The following is a 24,333-nucleotide window of genomic DNA, read 5'->3' as shown; positions in this document are numbered from 1 at the left end:
CAGCTTCGATGTATAATACAGTAGGGATTTCCATGGCGATGAGCTGACTCATGGAATTTAGTACAATTGAGGGGCAGATTCTTTTGATGTCACATGATGCATAAAAGCCAGCGCGCCAGTGGGTAGAACAACAGAAATCAAAAACCGAGACCATGAGCGGAAAGGTAATGAAGGGAGCAGAACAGCCTGATCTATTCACTGCTAAATATTATGTTGTATATACCTGGCTGCTATATCTTCAGAACTGTTATAGGATGTTTGTATTTGTGTAACTTTAATATTATTTTATGCATGCTACTTAGTTAACATTAAGCTGCTTTTGGCTCGTTTCTGCTGTAACAATGTACATATCCCCTCTGTGGGACTAGTAATGATTCTATGTTGTAACATACTGTAGTTTCTGCTATGCAACTGTGTGTAAACTGAACAGCACTCACCTTTAGCTCTCAGAGGTAATTACCCAATGTGTGTCTCTCTCTCTAGATTGTCTTTTTCGAGGGGAGGAACTTCCAGGGTCGCTCCTATGAGTGCATGAGCGACTGCTCTGAGATCTCCTCTCATCTGGGCCGATGCAGCTCCTGCAGGGTGGAGAGCGGGACGTTCATGGTCTACGATCAGCCCAACTTCACGGGCCAGCAGCACCTCCTCACCAGGGGAGAGTACCCCGAGTACCAGAACACCATCGGCTTCAATGAGTGCATTCAGTCCTGCCGCATGGTCCCTGAGGTAAAGCACAATATTACTAACAAAGAACAGATGGAGGCAATCAGTAATGGAAAGAGACATGAGAAATATGTTTGGTGGTAGTCTTACCCAGAAGCAGATGAACATATCCGGATCAAATTCAATTCTGTACCTCCAGTAGTGATATTTCCACGATGGGTAAATAGGGAAGGAACTGCTAGCTTTATCGGGTTGAGATTTTTTGTTTTTTGTCACATTTCCTCAAACGCTAACTGGCTATCTAGCAATGCCTCTAAGAGTTTTTAGAGCAAATGCTGCAATTTAATTCATACAGTTGTCAAAAGGATGACTTGTAACATAATTAAACTGATTATTAGCTTCCTGTTTAGCGTGGCAACCAATTAGATTTCTAAATTAAGCTCGTTCCAATTTCCTATCTAGACCTGTAGCTTTTTCTAAATTATCTTTTTAGTTTCATTCTTATATTTCATTCACATTTCAGGACGAGTAAAAAGGGAAGGAACTGCTAGCTTTATCGGATTTTTTGTTTTTTGTCACATTTCCTCAAACGCTAGCTGGCTATCTAGCAATGCCTCTAAGAATTTTAAGAGAAAATGCTGCAATTTAATTCATAAAGTTGTCAAAAGGATGACTTGTAACATAATTAAACTGATTATTATGTACACACAAACTAGAAGATTGACAATAAAGTTGACTTTGATTATTAGCTTCTTATTTAGCGTGGCAACCAATTAGATTTCTAAATTAAGCTCGTTCCAATTTCCTATCTAGACATGTAGCGTTTTCATACCTATCTTATTAGATCTATGCATATATTTCATTTGACATTGTGTACTTTAACAGCACAAGGGACCCTTCAAGATGAGGATCTACGAGAGGGCGAACTTCGAAGGGCAGATGCAGGAGCTGACCGACGACTGCGACTCCATCCAGGATCAATACCAGATGTCGGACATGCAGTCCTGCAACGTGATGGAGGGATACTGGCTGATGTTCGAGCAGCCAAACTTCGAGGGCAGGATGTCTTATCTGAAGCCGGGAAAGTACAGGAACCTCAAAGAGATGAGCAGCGAAGACATGAAGTTCAACTCCATCAGACGCATCACAGAATCTGTCTAATCACTTCTAGCTAATAGGTTTTGCAGATGCTTTGTTTTATTAACATTAACAAGATGTGAGAGGCGATACCAAAAGATGAAGAAGCCTTGTTTTTTATCCTGAAACTGTGATTTGTGCATTGTTTGCATGTAGTTCCAGTTGTACGTGCAATCCAGCCACGATGAATTTACCTCTATACCTGTGTGATGGGCACAATAAAATGATTTGCCGCATAATTATGGTGGATTTCTTTCTGCACACAACTTCCATAAGTCACTATCCGAGTCAAACAGGCATTTTAATGTACTTAAAGTGGACCTATCATGCTATATTTGAATAATATATTGTAGGGCCACACCTATATAAAACATGTCAAACACATCATGCATTTTAGCCATGCCTCATTTCGCTCTATTTGCTCTTTTTTAGCCGTTTTTGCAAGGGCTGATTCTGAGAAGTCTTCTTCGCTGCTTTTGTGGCAGACTACAGCGCCACCTACAGGCCTGGCATATGTACTACAGCGTCTCCATCGCTTTCGAGCGGCAATGGCCGTGGCTGTCTCCTCCTGATAGGTGGAGAGTATAGGCGGAGCTCCTCGTTTCTGACGTCAGAGATATTTCAAATCTGTATCAGACTGTGTCAGATCCGTTGCAGCCCCGTTTTTAGAGATTTGGGTATGGGGGAAAAGAGAGAGGGTTGTGTTTTCTGACACTTGGTGAGTTCCCTGACACACCGGGGACACATATTCATGTATAAAAGACGTACAAAAGTGCATTTTGCATGATAGGTCCCCTTTAAACAAGAATACAAATGCAAACTTGGGGTGAAAGCTGGTTCAGCAAATGTACAGCAACCCAAATGTGAATCTGTAACACATATAAAGACATAGATAAAGGACTTCATATTGGGTTTATATGCAATCTATCTAAATCAATGATCTGATTAGGTGGGGGAGGATGATGTGTTTGCAAGGCTACAACTCTAAACAAATATGTCTGATATTTCTGTTAAAGCCAGTATAGATTTGGTCAAATTCTCTATTTCCCTTTATTTAATAGAAGATTGAATGAACCCCACTACAACAAACCAATCACATACAAAGCAAGTGATTCAAACAAGGTTGTTAAAAAGTAATTGATGAAGATACAGGGTATATGCAGGAATCCTGAAGTCAAATGTAAGACCTTTTAAGACCTTTTTAAGACCCTTCCCATACATTTTAAGACCTCATCGCCACTTGGAGTTCTAAACCGGTTACCTTGGCGACACTTTACCTCACATTGACTATATACAGTATTGATTGTCCTTCCCTCCTTATCTTCCAACCATTTGGACGCAGACTTGCATTTCCCCCATAACGATGTTGTTTAACCAACCGGCGTAAAACGGACCTTCGCGCTATCAAGCAGTGAGCGTGTGTGATGTCCTGTTCAGATGACGTCAAACCCAACGGGATGCCATCAATAAACTACACAGGAATCAGACACTACACACCTACGCCATGATTACATTCAGGCAGACTGTAGAACACAACCTCTTTGGGACCATTCATATACTTATTGAAAACAAGCTACACAATGTAATACTTTTGAAAATGCCTTAATTTTCACTAAATTGATTTATCAACTTATAATACTCTTTTTAAGACCCCGCGGACACCCTGATATAGCAGTAAAAGTTTAAGGTTTAATATAAACAGGGAGATTGTATGGCTACTTTAGAGAGTATGACAGGAGCACAAACATATACAATAGATATTTTTGCAAAGGACATATAGGTTTTTTCAAAACATATTTCTAGTTTTAACTTGATTTTAAGACTTGATAGGCAGTTGCAAAGCGTACAATTAGAGAGAATATGATGCCACCGTATCAGACGTATTTTCATACTGTATATAATAATAAACACAATATTATAAAGAGGGGTCTAAAAGGTCACAGTTGGCATTTCTTTTGCATATGTTAAGCCATTTTACTTACATAAGATGCACCTAAATGCAAAATCATGATAAATGCATTTGCTTTTCGTTTGAGCAGCTCTACTGGTACAAAACGGATCCATGCACATAATGAAACGGTATTCCAGAGCTTAGTCCTATAGAGCGTATCACACTATGCAAACAAACTGAAAATGCTGGTGACTCTGTATCATATAAAAGGCTGCTGCTGTGTTCAGAGGAAAGGCAGAAGCTGAGCTCACTTCACAGGCTGTTGAATATTCGATCCTGCATCTACGTTATACAAAAAAAATGTTTTCAGTCAAGTTGATCGTTAACATGTTTAAAGCCTCCATACAGTACCATGAGCATATGCATGAACAGCTTTACATTGTATAGAAAGTGTTATAATGTACAAAGTTATTATATGTATATTTTTATATGTAATAACAATTCATTCCGATCAATACATGTATGTTTAAATATTTAATTTGTAGTGTTTTCTTCATCTAATTCACTCCATATACCATCTACCAGAGCGATTTCAAAGCAACTGCTCAAAACAGCGGATTTGCTTAGTCAAACACACACACAAAACAAAAAATAGTTCTGTGATAAAGCGCTGACGGCCGCGCACATTGTTCTGAATCACAATGACACAGGTCATCCGTGGGTTATAAAGGCAGCACGGAGCACACATCTACCGCTTCAGTGTGACGAAGGTGAGCCGACACAATGGGCAAGGTAAGTCTCTGCTGTGTGCACGGATTATTCATCCCAAATCGGTGAACTGAGAGTAATCTTTCAAGTGGTATAGTTATGCACACTTCTCTTAATTTGAGGCATCTACATTTCAGATTATATTCTACGAGGACAGGAATTTCAAGGGTCGCTCCTACGAGTGCGGCAGCGAATGCTCGGACCTGCATTCCCACTTCAGCCGCTGCAACTCCATCAGAGTGGACAGCGGTGATTGGATGGTTTTTGAAAGACCCGGATATATGGGGTACCAGTACTTCTTAAAGAAGGGCGAGTACCCCGACTACCAGCAATGGATGGGGTTCAACGACTGTGTGCGATCCTGCCGTTTGATCCCTACGGTATATTATTATAATAATTGTTTTTATTGTACAATGTCTTTTTATGCTGCTGCAACACAAACATTTCCTAACTTGGGATCAACAAAGTACTTCTTATCTTATGCCTTTCACTTCACAATAAGTCTTAACTGATCTAGAGGGTAATACAGTCTTTTCCTGCAGTCCCAAAGCTCTCACAGGATAATGATATACGAGCAGCCAGAGTTAGGAGGAGAGACGATGGAGCTGACTGACGACTGCCCCTCGCTGAACGAACTATTCAACCGCAACGACGTCTACTCCTGCAATGTAAGGGACGGTTACTGGATCTTCTACGAACTCCCCAATTACAAGGGACGCCAATACCTGATGAACCCCGGGGAATACAGGAGGTTTAATGAGTGGGGAAGCACCACGTCTCGGGTGGGATCCATCAGACGTATCGCTGTGTGATGTCCAGAAACTGTTTATGTGAAGTACTGTCAATAAATCTATACAATAACCAATGTTCTGTCAACTGGTGCTTTTGTTTTCTTTGGGCTGTTTGAGTTGAGAGTGGTGAGGGGACCTAAAAGGTTGCTTAGGTGGCAAGTTGGGCGTCTTTGATGCACATGTTTTGGAGTGGACAAAGCAAATATAAGCTAGCTATAAGCTACTTAAAGGAAAGAGACAAGAACACAAGCTAAAATACGTTTTCATGTCTATATACAGAGACACACACACAGTTTCAGCCCAGCATGTTTATTGAGAACAGAGACAGGAAAAAGGTTTGAAAAGACTTTTAATTAAAGTCGGTGATTCGCCTGAGAGAGCCGATCCTTGGACTGGCGCCTCCCCAGTCCAACGATCGACGGTACTCTCCAGGTCTCAGGTAGTAGGGCCGGCCCTTGTAGTTCGGCTGGTCGTACAGCAGCCAATGGCCGTCCATCACGTTGCACGAGCTAATGTCAGACATACGCAGGCGGTCCTGGACGCTGGGGCAATCATCGCTCACCTCATGCATTTGGCCGCTCATGTCTGGACGCTCATACAATCTTATTTTGTAGGAACCACGGTGCTGCAGGAACAAGAATATGTATGAGTCAGACAAGTTTTTCTTTCATACTAATGTGCTGCTGCAGAAAGAGGGATATGTATACATTGTTTTTTCCACATGTGTGCTTTATAGTAGTACTTTTTGGTTCATAAATAAGTACCAACTTTCTAATACGAATTGCAGGTAACACAGTAACAACAACAAGGGTGTGTGAAAGCAGTTTAAAGCAAAAAGTCCCTCCTCAACTAACCATTTTTTTAGGCTGAATAAAAGGTACCAGTATGCGCTAAATCCAAGCATGTTTTAGCTTAAAGAAATATTGAGTTGTTTGGGATGTACTTGCCCCAAAAGTCCTTTAAACTAGAGAAAGATGCTAAGGTTTAATCTACTTTAGGCAATGAGGATTTGAGGGACTGTTTTTAACACTTCCAGGAAAACATACCATTAGCTACTCTTTAATTTCCTTAAGTTGTACATTGTTTGTGCTAAGCCTTAACATTAAGAAGCAGTAAGTCTCATTGCCTTTGTTTATTCAGTTTTTCCCTTTAATTGACCCGATACCTCTTTAATATCGTCTGAGGCTTACCATGGGAATCATGCGGCAGGAGCGGATGCAGTCATTGACGCCAATCAAGCGCTGGTTGTCGGAGTACTCCCCCCTGCGGAGGAAGGACTGGTGGCCTAGGTATTGAGGTCTCTCGTACACCATAAAACAGCCGCTCTCCACCCTGACGGAGTTGCAGCGGTTGAAGTAAGGGTGCAGGTCGGCACAGTCGCTCATGCACTCATGGTGCCGACCCTGGAAAATTCCTGTCTTCGTAAAAATGATCTGCAAACGTTCGTGGAAAAAAAAAACGGATGAATTATGGACGCTCGATTGTTACAAAATATTTTGAAGATTACTATATTACAGTAAGAACACATAACAACCTCACCTTTCCCATTGGTTTCGTCGCTGGGGGCCAGACTGGCGCTCAATAGACGCTCTCAGCGCCGCTGTCCTTTTATATAAAGTGGCAGTTTGATGGCACAGCATAAAGTATTGTCATCCAAATAGGTTTTATAACGAAAATTAGGTTATGTATAGCGACGCATTGTTGTTCAGTTTTCACATGTTCATCAAAACACCAGTGACCCCGGGGCGACGCGCACAGTCTCAGCAAAACAAACAACCGTTATTTGTGTCCCCTTCAGTCAAAACAAGTTTGTAATGTTATATGTCGGACACAGAACGAGCTTTTTTGGGTCCTTAAGCTCAGCCCAAAACATCAAGTACGAGTTTAATCAATGTACACAAAAATAAAGGAAGGGCTACACTGCACATAAAAATAAAGAGCAATCTAAGAAACTTAAAGAACTGACACACAGCAATTGCAGATGTTGATAGACGGTATGCTCTCCTTGCCCACGGCAGATTCTTTTTAAAGAAAAAGTACTGCTTCAATCTGAATTTAACACACTTTCGACGTGGAGAGCTGAAAAAAAACATTTAAAAAACTAAACAGGTTTACTATGAACATGGGGACAGAGCAGGGAGACTCCTCGCACTTCAGCTCAAGCAGCAGGCGGCTGGACAGACGATCCCAAGGATCAATACAGGTGCCGATTCGACTTCGCATAATCCCCAAATAATTAATGACCAGTTTAAGCAATACTATTCTACTTTATATCAATCAGAGGTAGATGTTAACTCGTCTGAAATTCAGTCGTTTCTGGATTCCTTACATATTCCAAAACTCTCACCAGACTCCTTAGAACAGCCATTGACGGTTGGAGAAATAGAAGGCGCAATCAGACTGTCTAGTACAGGGAAGGCACCAGGTCCGGATGGGTTTCCCATCGAGTTTTATAAGGAATATTCCTCAAAACTTGTGCCGGTTTTAAAATCGGTTTATGAAGAATCACTGGTTAATGGTAAATTGCCACCAACACTCTCTCAAGCGGAGAGTGAGGATCCCTCACAGTGTAGTTCCTATAGACCAATCAGCCTTCTTTGCTGTGATTATAAAATATGAACTAAAGTCCTTGCGCAGCGATTAGAAGCCTTTATTCCTAACATTATTGATAAAGACCAAACAGGTTTCATCTCTGGGCGACATTCATTTTTTAATGTACGGCGGTTATTTAATTTATTATTGTCCCCTAAATCCACAGTACGGCCTGAAATTATCCTGAGCCTTGATGCTGAAAAGGCGTTTGATAGGATTGAGTGGAACTATCTTTTTGCTGCCTTGGAAACATTTGGACTGGGACCTGTTTTTTATAAATGGATTAAGACAATATACTCAGCTCCTACAGCCGCTGTTAGAACAAACAGTCTTATTTCCGAATATGTTATGCTCTACAGAGGAACAAGGCAGGGATGCTGCCTGTCACCCTATTTATTCAACATTGCAATTGAACCCTTAGCAATTGCTATCAGAACGGACAATAGGATTAAGGGCGTTTCCAGGGGCAACACAGTGCATAAAACATCTCTATATGCGGATGACCTGCTCTTGCAAATGTCAGACCCAATAGAAAGCATGCCATGTGTTCTCTCCTTGCTGAAGACATTTGTGAACATATCAGGTTACAAAATTAACTTGTCAAAATCTTTACTGTTTCCTCTCAATGACTTGGCAAGGCTGGAGGATTATGGTCATCTGCCCTTTAGGATTGAAAATGAAAAATGTACTTACTTGGGTAATGAGATAGCAGGCTCGGTTAAGGATATTTTTAAGTACAATTATAAATCTATCTTGGAACGCACCAAGAATGATCTAGATAGGTGGTCGAAGCTGCCTGTCACACTAGCAGGGCGGATAAATGCTGTGAAAATGACAATATTGCCCAGATATTTGTACCTGTTTCAAATTATTCCGATTTCCATCCCAATATCCTTTTTTGCCCAACTAGACAGCCTTATCTCTGCGTTTATATGGAATAAGAAGCCTGCATGCACAAAGAAGGCAAATCTGGAGAGGGTCAAATCTGAAGGTGGTTTGGGTCTACCTAATTTCCTATTTTATTACTGGGCAGCTAACATTGCTAAACTCACATACTGGATTACCACATTTGCAGACAAGGAGGGCCCAATATGGGCTACAATGGAGTTGGAGTCCACACTCCCAGTTTCCCCAATCTCATTTTTAACTGCCCCCCTTCCATTGAATGTTAAAGTAAGTGAGTTTAACTCAAACTTAGTGGTCCAAAACTCAATTAAGATCTGGGGTCAATTTAGGAAACATATGAATCTGAAAAGCATATGCAGTTTCTCGCCAATGTCTAATCACCTTTTTACACCATCCCGTTTGGACATGGCATTTGCTGTTTGGCATAGAAGTGGCTTGGTCTATTTTCAAGATCTTTTTAGTGATGGCAGTTTCGCATCCTTTACATACTTGTGTAGGGATCACAACATACCAAAATCTCACTTTTTTAGATACCTCCAGGCTCTGTCTTTTGCATCTAAACATTTTCCAGGATATCCATGTCCACCCTCTAAAGATCTAGCTCACTCGGTTCTTAATGTGAATCCATTTAATAAAGGGGCTGTGTCCAAAATATATACATTGATTCTGAATAACTGCCCTCCCACATGGGACAAAACTAAAAAAGCATGGGAAGGAGATATTGGTGATTCTATTTCAGAGGAAGCCTGGGGAAGCATTGTTTCACGTATACACACCTCTTCTTTCTGTATTAGACATGGATTAATCCAATTTAAGGTGGTACACCGGCTACATTACTCCAACGACAGACTAGCTAAGATCTTTCCCAGTGTCGCTCCAACCTGTCCCAGGTGTCATTATTCTCCTGTTTCCCTGGGCCATATGTTCTGGTCATGTCCGTCATTAAGCAGTTTCTGGGCTTCTGTGTTTCGGTCACTCTCTGCAATATCTGGCAGGATACTATCGCCTAATCCTCAAACAGCTATTTTTGGAACTGTTAATACTGGACTAGGGTTCTCCTCCCTCCACAAAAATGCGGTTGCCTATGCGTCGTTGCATGCCCGCCGTCTCATACTGCTAAATTGGAAAGGAAAAAATCCCCCTTCCTATATTCACTGGATCAGGGAAGTGATGCTTGGGCTAGACTTGGAAAAATTGAGATATGCAGTGCGCGGTTTAGTCAACAAATACGACAAAACTTGGTCGCTATTTATTACCCATGTTAGAGGCCTATCGCTCACCTGATTCACTTTGCATCTGTCTTTGACTATTGACCTGGGCACTCTGGGGTCCCTAACTTTGGGCTTGAAGTTGTTACGTACCTTGTCAGACTAAGGGTTTAGAAGGCTGGCAATAAGAATAGCATAAACTGAAATGCTTTTTTGGGTTATGTGTGTGATGTTTTATTATATCTGATTATCTACTCGTATACTGTCTATTATCGTCATTTTTGTTGTATGTGTTTATTTTGGTCTATTCCTTATTTTTTCATTTATTTTACTTGTATTTATATATTTTATTTCTATGACCATTCGTTTTTTTTTCTCGTTTGTCTATTCACTGGGGAATACCACCTGGAGGGGGAGGGGGTTGGGATCTGGGGCGTTTGCAACTTGTTGTCATAAATGTTGGACATACTGTATTTGTGATAAACTGAAAAATAAAGTTGTTTAAAAAAAATAAAAAAAATAAAGGAAGGGCTGTAGGTTTCTAATATAGTTTTTTCAAATAGTTACCCCACAAAACCAATACAATTAATGACAGTTTCTTCATCTAGAGACACCTGATGGCTGGTAATGCATTGGTGCTCCTTATCTGTTGTTCTCTGCAATTAGGTGATTGAATAAATTATATTATAGGAACTTTACTTTAGCATCACAAGATCGTAAACCATTGTCACATACTAATAAAGACAATGGGGTATTTTCTGAAGAGATGCTATCAAGTTGCATCATGGGAAATGTAGTAATCCTGTTGTGTAACCCATATGATTGAGCATATCTTGGCCCCTGCTGGTTATATTTGGACAATTATCCTTTCAAATCTGTCTCTTCTGGATCCCCCATCTTGTACAAATCAATCCTTTCAAAATAATTAATTCACCACATGTCTATCTTATACCTTTAAAAAAAAAAAAAAATGTATTTTACTATACTTACTTGTTTGCCTTTCCTTATTTGTCTATCCTCCCTCATACTGTAAAGCGTCTTTGAGTTGTGAAAAGCGCTATATAAATAAAATGCATTATTATTATATTTCTGATTTACACGTTTAAGCTCATTCACGACAAATCAATAACTAACCTTTGTTCACACATGATGTAGGTTTAGATGGATTTTTTCCATATGAATGTAAAACAAGGCTGTTGCACATAGACCATTTATTTTCAGCTTGAAACACACTGAACTATTTGTTGTCAACGAAATGTAGACGAATACACATTTTTAACATGAGGACATTCTCTGGTTAACATTCCACTTCTAAAAAACTAAAAGCAATGTCACAAAAAGCACGCAATAAGATGTATTTCAACATTTGAACTTGAATTAAAACACTTTATAACCCAAGAAAATAAATGTATAAGCACATTTGAGATGAGTTCCTGGGTTTGTCTTATCAGCAATTAACGATAAAACGTTTGAGCAAACAAAGACTGGCTGCAGTTATACAGGATTATCGGCACTTCGAGATTAATGTTCGTTTAATACTTTCGTTTTATCTAAATAATTCTCAATACATTTCTCAATATATCAAATTATGAATCCTGATGAACTAAATTTGCTACGTACCCATAAAAACCATTTTATGGGGTTTCAATTGTCCTCGCAAAATAAGCACTAGTCTGTTTTATATAAAATACGTTTGTCTACATTGTAATCAAACCAATTCGAGATGGGTTCAAAGACCACAGTCCAGTGTCGATACTGCAGAGACATTTCCTTCACATCATCATACTAAAAACTGTATAAAAAAGGTTTTAAATGGATCAGAGGAGTGAGTGTGTGTGTGTGTGTGTGTGTGTGTGTGTGTGTGTGTGTGTGTGTGTGTGTAGCCTACATTACAGGTTGGAGAGTGTGAAGCATGGAGGTGTCCAGCGGCTCTGCTGCTCCTGGCAGGAAGTGGAAGTCCTTGTGGTGGAAGTAACGGAGGTACTGTGGCTGTGGTTGCTGAACAAAGGGCGTCATTCCTTCACTTTCCTGGGAGGAAACAGTGGGAAAACCTACGGCAGTGTGGGCTCTTCAAACGGCAAAGTGAGCTCCAGATTCTGTTTCCTCCAAAAAAAGAGGCAGAAAGCTTCTCGACAGTAGCACTTTTTAACCTGGTTTTAATCCAATATGTCTGTTCAGCAAAGTGGAGCACTAACAGGCTGCACATACCGGCTGCTCGTGATGGACCGGTTACTCGTGATGGACCGGCTGCTCGTGATGGACCGGCGTGCTTGTGATGGACCGGTTGCTCGTGATGGACCGGCTGCTCGTGATGGACCGGTTACTCGTGATGGACCGGCTGCTCGTGATGGACCGGTTATTCGTGATGGACCGGCTGCTCGTGATGGACCGGCTTGCTTGTGATGGACCGGTTGCTCGTGATGGACCGGCTGCTCGTGATGGACCGGTTACTCGTGATGGACCGGCTTGCTTGTGATGGACCGGCTGCTCGTGATGGACCGGCTTGCTCGTGATGGACCGGTTACTCGTGATGGACCGGCTGCTCGTGATGGACCGGTTACTCGTGATGGACCGGTTGCTCGTGATGGACCGGCTGCTCGTGATGGACCGGCTGCTCGTGATGGACCGGTTGCTCGTGATGGACCGGCTGCTCGTGATGGACCGGTTACTCGTGATGGACCGGCTTGCTTGTGATGGACCGGCTGCTCGTGATGGACCGGCTTGCTCGTGATGGACCGGTTACTCGTGATGGACCGGCTGCTCGTGATGGACCGGTTACTCGTGATGGACCGGTTGCTCGTGATGGACCTGCTGCTCGTGATGGACCGGCTGCTCGTGATGGACCGGTTACTCGTGATGGACCGGCTGCTCGTGATGGACCGGCTTGCTTGTGATGGACCGGTTGCTCGTGATGGACCGGCTGCTCGTGATGGACCGGTTGCTCGTGATGGACCGGCTGCTCGTGATGGACCGGCTTGCTTGTGATGGACCGGTTGCTCGTGATGGACCGGCTGCTCGTGATGGACCGGTTACTCGTGATGGACCGGCTGCTCGTGATGGACCGGCTTGCTTGTGATGGACCGGTTGCTCGTGATGGACCGGCTGCTCGTGATGGACCGGTTACTCGTGATGGACCGGCTTGCTTGTGATGGACCGGCTGTTACTCGTGATGGACCGGTTGCTCGTGATGGACCTGCTGCTCGTGATGGACCGGCTGCTCGTGATGGACCTGCTGCTCGTGATGGACCGGCTGCTCGTGATGGACCGGCTGCTCGTGATGGACCGGCTGCTCGTGATGGACCGGTTCCTGGTGATAGACCGGTTACTCGTGATGGACCGGCTGCTCGTGATGGACCGGTTGCTCGTGATGGACCTGCTGCTCGTGATGGACCGGCTGCTCGTGATGGACCGGCTGCTCGTGATGGACCGGCTGCTCGTGATGGACCGGCTGCTGGTGATAGACCGGCTGCTGGTGATGGACCGGTTGCTCCTGATGGACCGGCTGCTTGTGATGGACTGGTTCCTGGTGATAGACCGGTTACTCGTGATGGACCGGCTGCTCGTGATGGACCGGCTGCTGCTCGTGATGGACCAGCTGCTGCTCGTGATGGACCGGCTGCTCGTGATGGACCGGCTGCTGGTGATAGACCAGCTGCTCGTGAAGGACCGACTGCTGGTGATAGACCAGCTGCTCGTGAAGGACCGACTGCTGGTGATAGACCAGCTGCTCGTGAAGGACCGACTGCTGGTGATGGACCGGCTGCTCGTGATGGACCGGTTGCTCGTGATGGACCGGCTGCTCGTGATGGACCGGTTACTCGTGATGGACCGGCTGCTCGTGATGGACCGGCTTGCTTGTGATGGACCGGTTGCTCGTGATGGACCGGCTGCTCGTGATGGACCGGTTACTCGTGATGGACCGGCTTGCTTGTGATGGACCGGCTGCTCGTGATGGACCGGCTTGCTCGTGATGGACCGGTTACTCGTGATGGACCGGCTGCTCGTGATGGACCGGTTACTCGTGATGGACCGGTTGCTCGTGATGGACCGGTTACTCGTGATGGACCGGTTACTCGTGATGGACCGGCTGCTCGTGATGGACCGGTTACTCGTGATGGACCGGTTGCTCGTGATAGACCGGTTACTCGTGATGGACCGGCTGCTCGTGATGGAGCGGTTACTCGTGATGGACCGGTTGCTCGTGATGGACCTGCTGCTCGTGATGGACCGGCTGCTCGTGATGGACCGGTTGCTCGTGATGGACCGGCTGCTCGTGATGGACCGGTTACTCGTGATGGACCGGCTTGCTTGTGATGGACCGGCTGCTCGTGATGGACCGGCTTGCTCGTGATGGACCGGTTACTCGTGATGGACCGGCTGCTCGTGATGGACCGGTTACTCGTGATGGACCGGTTGCTCGTGATGGACCTGCTGCTCGTGATGGACCGGCTGCTCGTGATGGACCGGTTACTCGTGATGGACCGGCTGCTCGTGATGGACCGGCTTGCTTGTGATGGACCGGTTGCTCGTGATGGACCGGCTGCTCGTGATGGACCGGTTACTCGTGATGGACCGGCTGCTCGTGATGGACCGGTTACTCGTGATGGACCGGCTTGCTTGTGATGGACCGGCTGCTCGTGATGGACCGGCTTGCTCGTGATGGACCGGTTACTCGTGATGGACCGGTTGCTCGTGATGGACCTGCTGCTCGTGATGGACCGGCTGCTCGTGATGGACCGGTTACTCGTGATGGACCGGCTGCTCGTGATGGACCGGTTACTCGTGATGGACCGGTTGCTCGTGATGGACCTGCTGCTCGTGATGGACCGGCTGCTCGTGATGGACCGGTTGCTCGTGATGGACCGGCTGCTCGTGATGGACCGGTTACTCGTGATGGACCGGCTTGCTTGTGATGGACCGGCTGCTCGTGATGGACCGGCTTGCTCGTGATGGACCGGTTACTCGTGATGGACCGGCTGCTCGTGATGGACCGGTTACTCGTGATGGACCGGTTGCTCGTGATGGACCTGCTGCTCGTGATGGACCGGCTGCTCGTGATGGACCGGTTGCTCGTGATGGACCGGCTGCTCGTGATGGACCGGCTTGCTTGTGATGGACCGGTTGCTCGTGATGGACCGGCTGCTCGTGATGGACCGGTTACTCGTGATGGACCGGCTGCTCGTGATGGACCGGCTTGCTTGTGATGGACCGGTTGCTCGTGATGGACCGGCTGCTCGTGATGGACCGGTTACTCGTGATGGACCGGCTGCTCGTGATGGACCGGCTTGCTTGTGATGGACCGGTTGCTCGTGATGGACCGGCTGCTCGTGATGGACCGGTTACTTGTGATGGACCGGCTTGCTTGTGATGGACCGGCTGTTACTCGTGATGGACCGGTTGCTCGTGATGGACCTGCTGCTCGTGATGGACCGGCTGCTCGTGATGGACCGGCTGCTCGTGATGGACCGGCTGCTCGTGATGGACCGGCTGCTCGTGATGGACCGGCTGCTCGTGATGGACCGGTTCCTGGTGATAGACCGGTTACTCGTGATGGACCGGCTGCTCGTGATGGACCGGTTGCTCGTGATGGACCTGCTGCTCGTGATGGACCGGCTGCTCGTGATGGACCGGCTGCTCGTGATGGACCGGCTGCTCGTGATGGACCGGCTGCTGGTGATAGACCGGCTGCTGGTGATGGACCGGTTACTCCTGATGGACCGGCTGCTTGTGATGGACTGGTTCCTGGTGATAGACCGGTTACTCGTGATGGACCGGCTGCTCGTGATGGACCGGCTGCTGCTCGTGATGGACCAGCTGCTGCTCGTGATGGACCGGCTGCTCGTGATGGACCGGCTGCTGGTGATAGACCAGCTGCTCGTGAAGGACCGACTGCTGGTGATGGACCAGCTGCTCGTGAAGGACCGACTGCTGGTGATGGACCGGCTGCTCGTGATGGACCGGTTGCTCGTGAAGGACCGGCTGCTCGTGATGGACCGGCTGCTGGTGATAGACCAGCTGCTCGTGAAGGACCGACTGCTGGTGATAGACCAGCTGCTCGTGAAGGACCGACTGCTGGTGATGGACCGGCTGCTCGTGATGGACCGGTTGCTCGTGAAGGACCGGCTGCTCGTGATGGACCGGTTGCTCGTGAAGGACCGGCTGCTCGTGAAGGACCGACTGCTCGTGATGGACCGGCTGCTGGTGATAGACCGGTTACTCGTGATGGACCTGCTGCTCGTGATGGACCGGTTACTCGTGATGGACCGGCTGCTCGTGATGGACCGGCTTGCTTGTGATGGACCGGTTGCTCGTGATGGACCGGCTGCTCGTGATGGACCGGTTACTCGTGATGGACCGGCTTGCTTGTGATGGACCGACTGCTCGTGATGGACCGGCTTGCTCGTGATGGACCGGTTACTCGTGATGGACCGGCTGCTCGTGATGGACCGGTTACTCGTGATGGACCGGTTGCTCGTGATGGACCTGCTGCTCGTGATGGACCGGCTGCTCGTGATGGACCGGTTACTCGTGATGGACCGGCTGCTCGTGATGGACCGGCTTGCTTGTTATGGACCGGTTGCTCGTGATGGACCGGCTGCTCGTGATGGACCGGCTGCTCGTGATGGACCGGCTGCTCGTGATGGACCGGCTGCTCGTGTTGGACCGGCTGCTGGTGATGGACCGGCTGCTGGTGATGGACCGGTTACTCCTGATGGACCGGCTGCTTGTGATGGACTGGTTCCTGGTGATAGACCGGTTACTCGTGATGGACCGGCTGCTCGTGATGGACCGGCTGCTGCTCGTGATGGACCAGCTGCTGCTCGTGATGGACCGGCTGCTCGTGATGGACCGGCTGCTGGTGATAGACCAGCTGCTCGTGAAGGACCGACTGCTGGTGATAGACCAGCTGCTCGTGAAGGACCGACTGCTGGTGATGGACCGGCTGCTCGTGATGGACCGGTTGCTCGTGAAGGACCGGCTGCTCGTGAAGGACCGGCTGCTCGTGATGGACCGGTTGCTCGTGAAGGACCGGCTGCTCGTGAAGGACCGACTGCTCGTGATGGACCGGCTGCTCGTGATGGACCGGTTACTCGTGATGGACCGGCTTGCTTGTGATGGACCGGCTGCTCGTGATGGACCGGCTTGCTCGTGATGGACCGGTTACTCGTGATGGACCGGCTGCTCGTGATGGACCGGTTGCTCGTGATGGACCGGCTGCTCGTGATGGACCGGCTGCTCGTGATGGACCGGCTGCTCGTGATGGACCGGTTACTCGTGATGGACCGGCTGCTCGTGATGGACCGGCTTGCTTGTGATGGACCGGTTGCTCGTGATGGACCGGCTGCTCGTGATGGACCGGTTACTCGTGATGGACCGGCTGCTCGTGATGGACCGGCTTGCTTGTGATGGACCGGTTGCTCGTGATGGACCGGCTGCTCGTGATGGACCGGTTACTCGTGATGGACCGGCTTGCTCGTGATGGCCCGGCTTGCTTGTGATGGACCGGTTGCTCGTGATGGACCGGCTGCTCGTGATGGACCGGTTACTCGTGATGGACCGGCTTGCTTGTGATGGACCGGCTGCTCGTGATGGACCGGCTTGCTCGTGATGGACCGGTTACTCGTGATGGACCGGCTGCTCGTGATGGACCGGTTACTCGTGATGGACCGGTTGCTCGTGATGGACCTGCTGCTCGTGATGGACCGGCTGCTCGTGATGGACCGGCTGCTCGTGATGGACCGGCTGCTCGTGATGGACCGGCTGCTCGTGATGGACCGGTTCCTGGTGATAGACCGGTTACTCGTGATGGACCGGCTGCTCGTGATGGACCGGTTGCTCGTGATGGACCTGCTGCTCGTGATGGACCGGCTGCTCGTGATGGACCGGCTGCTCGTGATGGACCGGCTGCTCGTGATGGACCGGCTGCTGGTGATAGACCGGCTGCTGGTGATGGACCGGTTACTCCTGATGGACCGGCTGCTTGTGATGGACTGGTTCCTGGTGATAGACCGGTTACTCGTGATGGACCGGCTGCTCGTGATGGACCGGCTGCTGCTCGTGATGGACCAGCTGCTGCTCGTGATGGACCGGCTGCTCGTGATGGACCGGCTGCTGGTGATAGACCAGCTGCTCGTGAAGGACCGACTGCTGGTGATAGACCAGCTGCTCGTGAAGGACCGACTGCTGGTGATGGACCGGCTGCTCGTGATGGACCGGTTGCTCGTGAAGGACCGGCTGCTCGTGATGGACCGGTTGCTCGTGAAGGACCGACTGCTCGTGATGGACCGGCTGCTCGTGATGGACCGGCTTGCTTGTGATGGACCGGTTGCTCGTGATGGACCGGCCTGCTCGTGATGGACCGGTTACTCGTGATGGACCGGCTGCTCGTGATGGACCGGCTTGCTTGTGATGGACCGGTTGCTCGTGATGGACCGGCTGCTCGTGATGGACCGGTTACTCGTGATGGACCGGCTTGCTTGTGATGGACCGGCTGTTACTCGTGATGGACCGGTTGCTCGTGATGGACCTGCTGCTCGTGATGGAACGGCTGCTCGTGATGGACCTGCTGCTCGTGATGGACCTGCTGCTCGTGATGGACCGGCTGCTCGTGATGGACCGGTTACTCGTGATGGACCGGCTGCTCGTGATGGACCGGCTTGCTTGTGATGGACCGGTTGCTCGTGATGGACCGGCTGCTCGTGATGGACCGGCTGCTCGTGATGGACCGGCCTGCTCGTGTTGGACCGGCTGCTGGTGATAGACCGGCTGCTGGTGATGGACCGGTTACTCCTGATGGACCGGCTGCTCGTGATGGACTGGTTCCTGGTGATAGACCGGTTACTCGTGATGGACCGGCTGCTCGTGATGGACCGGCTGCTGCTCGTGATGGACCAGCTGCTGCTCGTGATGGACCGGCTGCTTGTGATGGACCGGCTGCTGGTGATAGACCAGCTGCTCGTGAAGGACCGACTGCTGGTGATAGACCAGCTGCTCGTGAAGGACCGACTGCTGGTGATGGACCGGCTGCTCGTGATGGACCGGTTGCTCGTGAAGGACCGGCTGCTCGTGATGGACCGGTTGCTCGTGAAGGACCGGCTGCTCGTGAAGGACCGACTGCTCGTGATGGACCGGCTGCTGGTGATAGACCGGTTACTCGTGATGGACCTGCTGCTCGTGATGGACCGGTTGCTCGTGATGGACCGGCTGCTCGTGATGGACCGGCTTGCTTGTGATGGACCGGTTGCTCGTGATGGACCGGTTACTCGTGATGGACCGGTTGCTCGTGATGGACCTGCTGCTCGTGATGGACCGGCTGCTCGTGATGGACCTGCTGCTCGTGATAGACCGGCTGCTGGTGATAGACCAGCTGCTCGTGATGGACCGGTTACTCGTGATGGACCGGCTGCTCGTGATGGACCGGCTTGCTTGTGATGGACCGGTTGCTCGTGATGGACCGGTTGCTCGTGATGGACCGGTTGCTCGTGATGGACCTGCTGCTCGTGATGGACCGGCTGCTCGTGATGGACCTGCTGCTCGTGATGGACCGGTTACTCGTGATGGACCGGCTGCTCGTGATGGACCGGCTTGCTTGTGATGGACCGGTTGCTCGTGATGGACCGGTTACTCGTGATGGACCGGTTGCTCGTGATGGACCTGCTGCTCGTGATGGACCGGCTGCTCGTGATGGACCAGCTGCTCGTGATGGACCGGTTCCTGGTGATAGACCGGTTACTCGTGATGGACCTGCTGCTCGTGATGGACCGGCTGCTGGTGATAGACCGGCTGCTGGTGATAGACCGGTTACTCCTGATGGACCGGCTGCTTGTGATGGACTGGTTCCTGGTGATAGACCGGTTACTCCTGATGGACCGGCTGCTCGTGATGGACCGGCTGCTGCTCGTGATGGACCAGCTGCTGCTCGTGATGGACCGGCTGCTCGTGATAGACCAGCTGCTCGTGATGGACCGGTTACTCGTGATGGACCGGCTGCTCGTGATGGACCGGCTTGCTTGTGATGGACCGGTTGCTCGTGATGGACCGGCTGCTCGTGATGGACCGGTTACTCGTGATGGACCGGCTGCTCGTGATGGACCGGTTACTCGTGATGGACCGGCTTGCTTGTGATGGACCGGCTGCTCGTGATGGACCGGCTTGCTCGTGATGGACCGGTTACTCGTGATGGACCGGTTGCTCGTGATGGACCTGCTGCTCGTGATGGACCGGCTGCTCGTGATGGACCGGTTACTCGTGATGGACCGGCTGCTCGTGATGGACCGGTTACTCGTGATGGACCGGTTGCTCGTGATGGACCTGCTGCTCGTGATGGACCGGCTGCTCGTGATGGACCGGTTGCTCGTGATGGACCGGCTGCTCGTGATGGACCGGTTACTCGTGATGGACCGGCTTGCTTGTGATGGACCGGCTGCTCGTGATGGACCGGCTTGCTCGTGATGGACCGGTTACTCGTGATGGACCGGCTGCTCGTGATGGACCGGTTACTCGTGATGGACCGGTTGCTCGTGATGGACCTGCTGCTCGTGATGGACCGGCTGCTCGTGATGGACCGGTTACTCGTGATGGACCGGCTGCTCGTGATGGACCGGCTTGCTTGTGATGGACCGGTTGCTCGTGATGGACCGGCTGCTCGTGATGGACCGGTTACTCGTGATGGACCGGCTGCTCGTGATGGACCGGCTTGCTTGTGATGGACCGGTTGCTCGTGATGGACCGGCTGCTCGTGATGGACCGGTTACTCGTGATGGACCGGCTGCTCGTGATGGACCGGCTTGCTTGTGATGGACCGGTTGCTCGTGATGGACCGGCTGCTCGTGATGGACCGGTTACTTGTGATGGACCGGCTTGCTTGTGATGGACCGGCTGTTACTCGTGATGGACCGGTTGCTCGTGATGGACCTGCTGCTCGTGATGGACCGGCTGCTCGTGATGGACCTGCTGCTCGTGATGGACCGGCTGCTCGTGATGGACCGGCTGCTCGTGATGGACCGGCTGCTCGTGATGGACCGGTTGCTGGTGATGGACCGGTTACTCGTGATGGACCGGCTGCTCGTGATGGACCGGTTGCTCGTGATGGACCTGCTGCTCGTGATGGACCGGCTGCTCGTGATGGACCGGCTGCTCGTGATGGACCGGCTGCTCGTGATGGACCGGCTGCTGGTGATAGACCGGCTGCTGGTGATGGACCGGTTACTCCTGATGGACCGGCTGCTTGTGATGGACTGGTTCCTGGTGATAGACCGGTTACTCGTGATGGACCGGCTGCTCGTGATGGACCGGCTGCTGCTCGTGATGGACCAGCTGCTGCTCGTGATGGACCGGCTGCTCGTGATGGACCGGCTGCTGGTGATAGACCAGCTGCTCGTGAAGGACCGACTGCTGGTGATAGACCAGCTGCTCGTGAAGGACCGACTGCTGGTGATGGACCGGCTGCTCGTGATGGACCGGTTGCTCGTGAAGGACCGGCTGCTCGTGATGGACCGGCTGCTGGTGATAGACCAGCTGCTCGTGAAGGACCGACTGCTGGTGATAGACCAGCTGCTCGTGAAGGACCGACTGCTGGTGATGGACCGGCTGCTCGTGATGGACCGGTTGCTCGTGAAGGACCGGCTGCTCGTGATGGACCGGTTGCTCGTGAAGGACCGGCTGCTCGTGAAGGACCGACTGCTCGTGATGGACCGGCTGCTGGTGATAGACCGGTTACTCGTGATGGACCTGCTGCTCGTGATGGACCGGTTACTCGTGATGGACCGGCTGCTCGTGATGGACCGGCTTGCTTGTGATGGACCGGTTGCTCGTGATGGACCGGCTGCTCGTGATGGACCGGTTACTCGTGATGGACCGGCTTGCTTGTGATGGACCGACTGCTCGTGATGGACCGGCTTGCTCGTGATGGACCGGTTACTCGTGATGGACCGGCTGCTCGTGATGGACCGGTTACTCGTGATGGACCGGTTGCTCGTGATGGACCGGCTGCTCGTGATGGACCGGCTGCTCGTGATGGACCGGTTACTCGTGATGGACCGGCTGCTCGTGATGGACCGGCTTGCTTGTTATGGACCGGTTGCTCGTGATGGACCGGCTGCTCGTGATGGACCGGCTGCTCGTGATGGACCGGCTGCTCGTGATGGACCGGCTGCTCGTGTTGGACCGGCTGCTGGTGATAGACCGGCTGCTGGTGATGGACCGGTTACTCCTGATGGACCGGCTGCTTGTGATGGACTGGTTCCTGGTGATAGACCGGTTACTCGTGATGGACCGGCTGCTCGTGATGGACCGGCTGCTGCTCGTGATGGACCAGCTGCTGCTCGTGATGGACCGGCTGCTCGTGATGGACCGGCTGCTGGTGATAGACCAGCTGCTCGTGAAGGACCGACTGCTGGTGATAGACCAGCTGCTCGTGAAGGACCGACTGCTGGTGATGGACCGGCCTGCTCGTGATGGACCGGTTGCTCGTGAAGGACCGGCTGCTCGTGAAGGACCGGCTGCTCGTGATGGACCGGCTGCTCGTGAAGGACCGGCTGCTCGTGAAGGACCGACTGCTCGTGATGGACCGGCTGCTCGTGATGGACCGGTTACTCGTGATGGACCGGCTTGCTTGTGATGGACCGGCTGCTCGTGATGGACCGGCTTGCTCGTGATGGACCGGTTGCTCGTGATGGACCGGCTGCTCGTGATGGACCGGTTACTCGTGATGGACCGGTTGCTCGTGATGGACCTGCTGCTCGTGATGGACCGGCTGCTCGTGATGGACCGGTTACTCGTGATGGACCGGCTGCTCGTGATGGACCGGCTTGCTTGTGATGGACCGGTTTGCTTGTGATGGACCGGCTGCTCGTGATGGACCGGTTACTCGTGATGGACCGGCTGCTCGTGATGGACCGGCTTGCTTGTGATGGACCGGTTGCTCGTGATGGACCGGCTGCTCGTGATGGACCGGTTACTCGTGATGGACCGGCTGCTCGTGATGGACCGGCTTGCTTGTGATGGACCGGTTGCTCGTGATGGACCGGCTGCTCGTGATGGACCGGTTACTCGTGATGGCCCGGCTTGCTTGTGATGGACCGGCTGCTCGTGATGGACCGGCTTGCTCGTGATGGACCGGTTACTCGTGATGGACCGGCTGCTCGTGATGGACCGGTTGCTCGTGATGGACCGGTTGCTCGTGATGGACCTGCTGCTCGTGATGGACCGGCTGCTCGTGATGGACCGGCTGCTCGTGATGGACCGGCTGCTCGTGATGGACCGGCTGCTCGTGATGGACCGGTTCCTGGTGATAGACCGGTTACTCGTGATGGACCGGCTGCTCGTGATGGACCGGTTGCTCGTGATGACCTGCTGCTCGTGATGGACCGGCCTGCTCGTGATGGACCGGCTGCTCGTGATGGACCGGCTGCTCGTGATGGACCGGCTGCTGGTGATAGACCGGCTGCTGGTGATGGACCGGTTACTCCTGATGGACCGGCTGCTTGTGATGGACTGGTTCCTGGTGATAGACCGGTTACTCGTGATGGACCGGCTGCTCGTGATGGACCGGCTGCTGCTCGTGATGGACCAGCTGCTGCTCGTGATGGACCGGCTGCTCGTGATGGACCGGCTGCTGGTGATTAGACCAGCTGCTCGTGAAGGACCGACTGCTGGTGATAGACCAGCTGCTCGTGAAGGACCGACTGCTGGTGATGGACCGGCTGCTCGTGATGGACCGGTTGCTCGTGAAGGACCGGCTGCTCGTGATGGACCGGTTGCTCGTGAAGGACCGACTGCTCGTGATGGACCGGCTGCTCGTGATGGACCGGCTTGCTTGTGATGGACCGGTTGCTCGTGATGGACCGGCTGCTCGTGATGGACCGGTTACTCGTGATGGACCGGCTGCTCGTGATGGACCGGCTTGCTTGTGATGGACCGGTTGCTCGTGATGGACCGGCTGCTCGTGATGGACCGGTTGCTCGTGATGGACCGGCTTGCTTGTGATGGACCGGCTGTTACTCGTGATGGACCGGTTGCTCGTGATGGACCTGCTGCTCGTGATGGACCGGCTGCTCGTGATGGACCTGCTGCTCGTGATGGACCTGCTGCTCGTGATGGACCGGCTGCTCGTGATGGACCGGTTACTCGTGATGGACCGGCTGCTCGTGATGGACCGGCTTGCTTGTGATGGACCGGTTGCTCGTGATGGACCGGCTGCTCGTGATGGACCGGCTGCTCGTGATGGACCGGCTGCTCGTGTTGGACCGGCTGCTGGTGATAGACCGGCTGCTGGTGATGGACCGGTTACTCCTGATGGACCGGCTGCTTGTGATGGACTGGTTCCTGGTGATAGACCGGTTACTCGTGATGGACCGGCTGCTCGTGATGGACCGGC

At 51.0% G+C, this 24,333-nt stretch overlaps 3 protein-coding genes across 3 annotated transcripts; 2 read left to right on the top strand and 1 right to left on the bottom strand.

Moving 5' to 3' along the window:
- The first annotated feature begins 119 nt into the window (after positions 1-119).
- LOC117557199 (gamma-crystallin M3-like) lies at positions 120-2,029 on the top strand. Its single transcript, XM_034232915.1, has 3 exons — positions 120-164; positions 484-726; positions 1,549-2,029. The coding sequence occupies exons 1-3, from the start codon at positions 153-155 to the stop codon at positions 1,822-1,824; spliced, it is 531 nt and encodes a 176-aa protein (XP_034088806.1). The 5' UTR covers positions 120-152; the 3' UTR covers positions 1,825-2,029.
- A 2,351-nt stretch (positions 2,030-4,380) lies between these two features.
- LOC117557193 (gamma-crystallin M2-like) lies at positions 4,381-5,271 on the top strand. Its single transcript, XM_034232906.1, has 3 exons — positions 4,381-4,483; positions 4,597-4,839; positions 5,002-5,271. Exons 1-3 carry the CDS (start codon positions 4,475-4,477, stop codon positions 5,269-5,271), a joined length of 522 nt encoding a protein of 173 aa, XP_034088797.1. The 5' UTR covers positions 4,381-4,474.
- Positions 5,272-5,599: 328 nt separating this feature from the next.
- Positions 5,600-7,694, bottom strand: LOC117557191 (gamma-crystallin M2-like). Its single transcript, XM_034232902.1, is given in 4 exon segments — positions 5,600-5,875; positions 6,441-6,659; positions 6,661-6,683; positions 7,598-7,694. Coding segments are annotated over 4 exon segments (615 nt in total).
- Positions 7,695-24,333: the final 16,639 nt, after the last annotated feature.

The sequence above is a fragment of the Gymnodraco acuticeps genome, unplaced genomic scaffold (genome assembly GCF_902827175.1).
Source record: "Gymnodraco acuticeps unplaced genomic scaffold, fGymAcu1.1, whole genome shotgun sequence".
Classification (NCBI taxonomy): domain Eukaryota; kingdom Metazoa; phylum Chordata; class Actinopteri; order Perciformes; family Bathydraconidae; genus Gymnodraco; species Gymnodraco acuticeps.
This window is presented reverse-complemented; position numbering and strand designations above follow the sequence as displayed.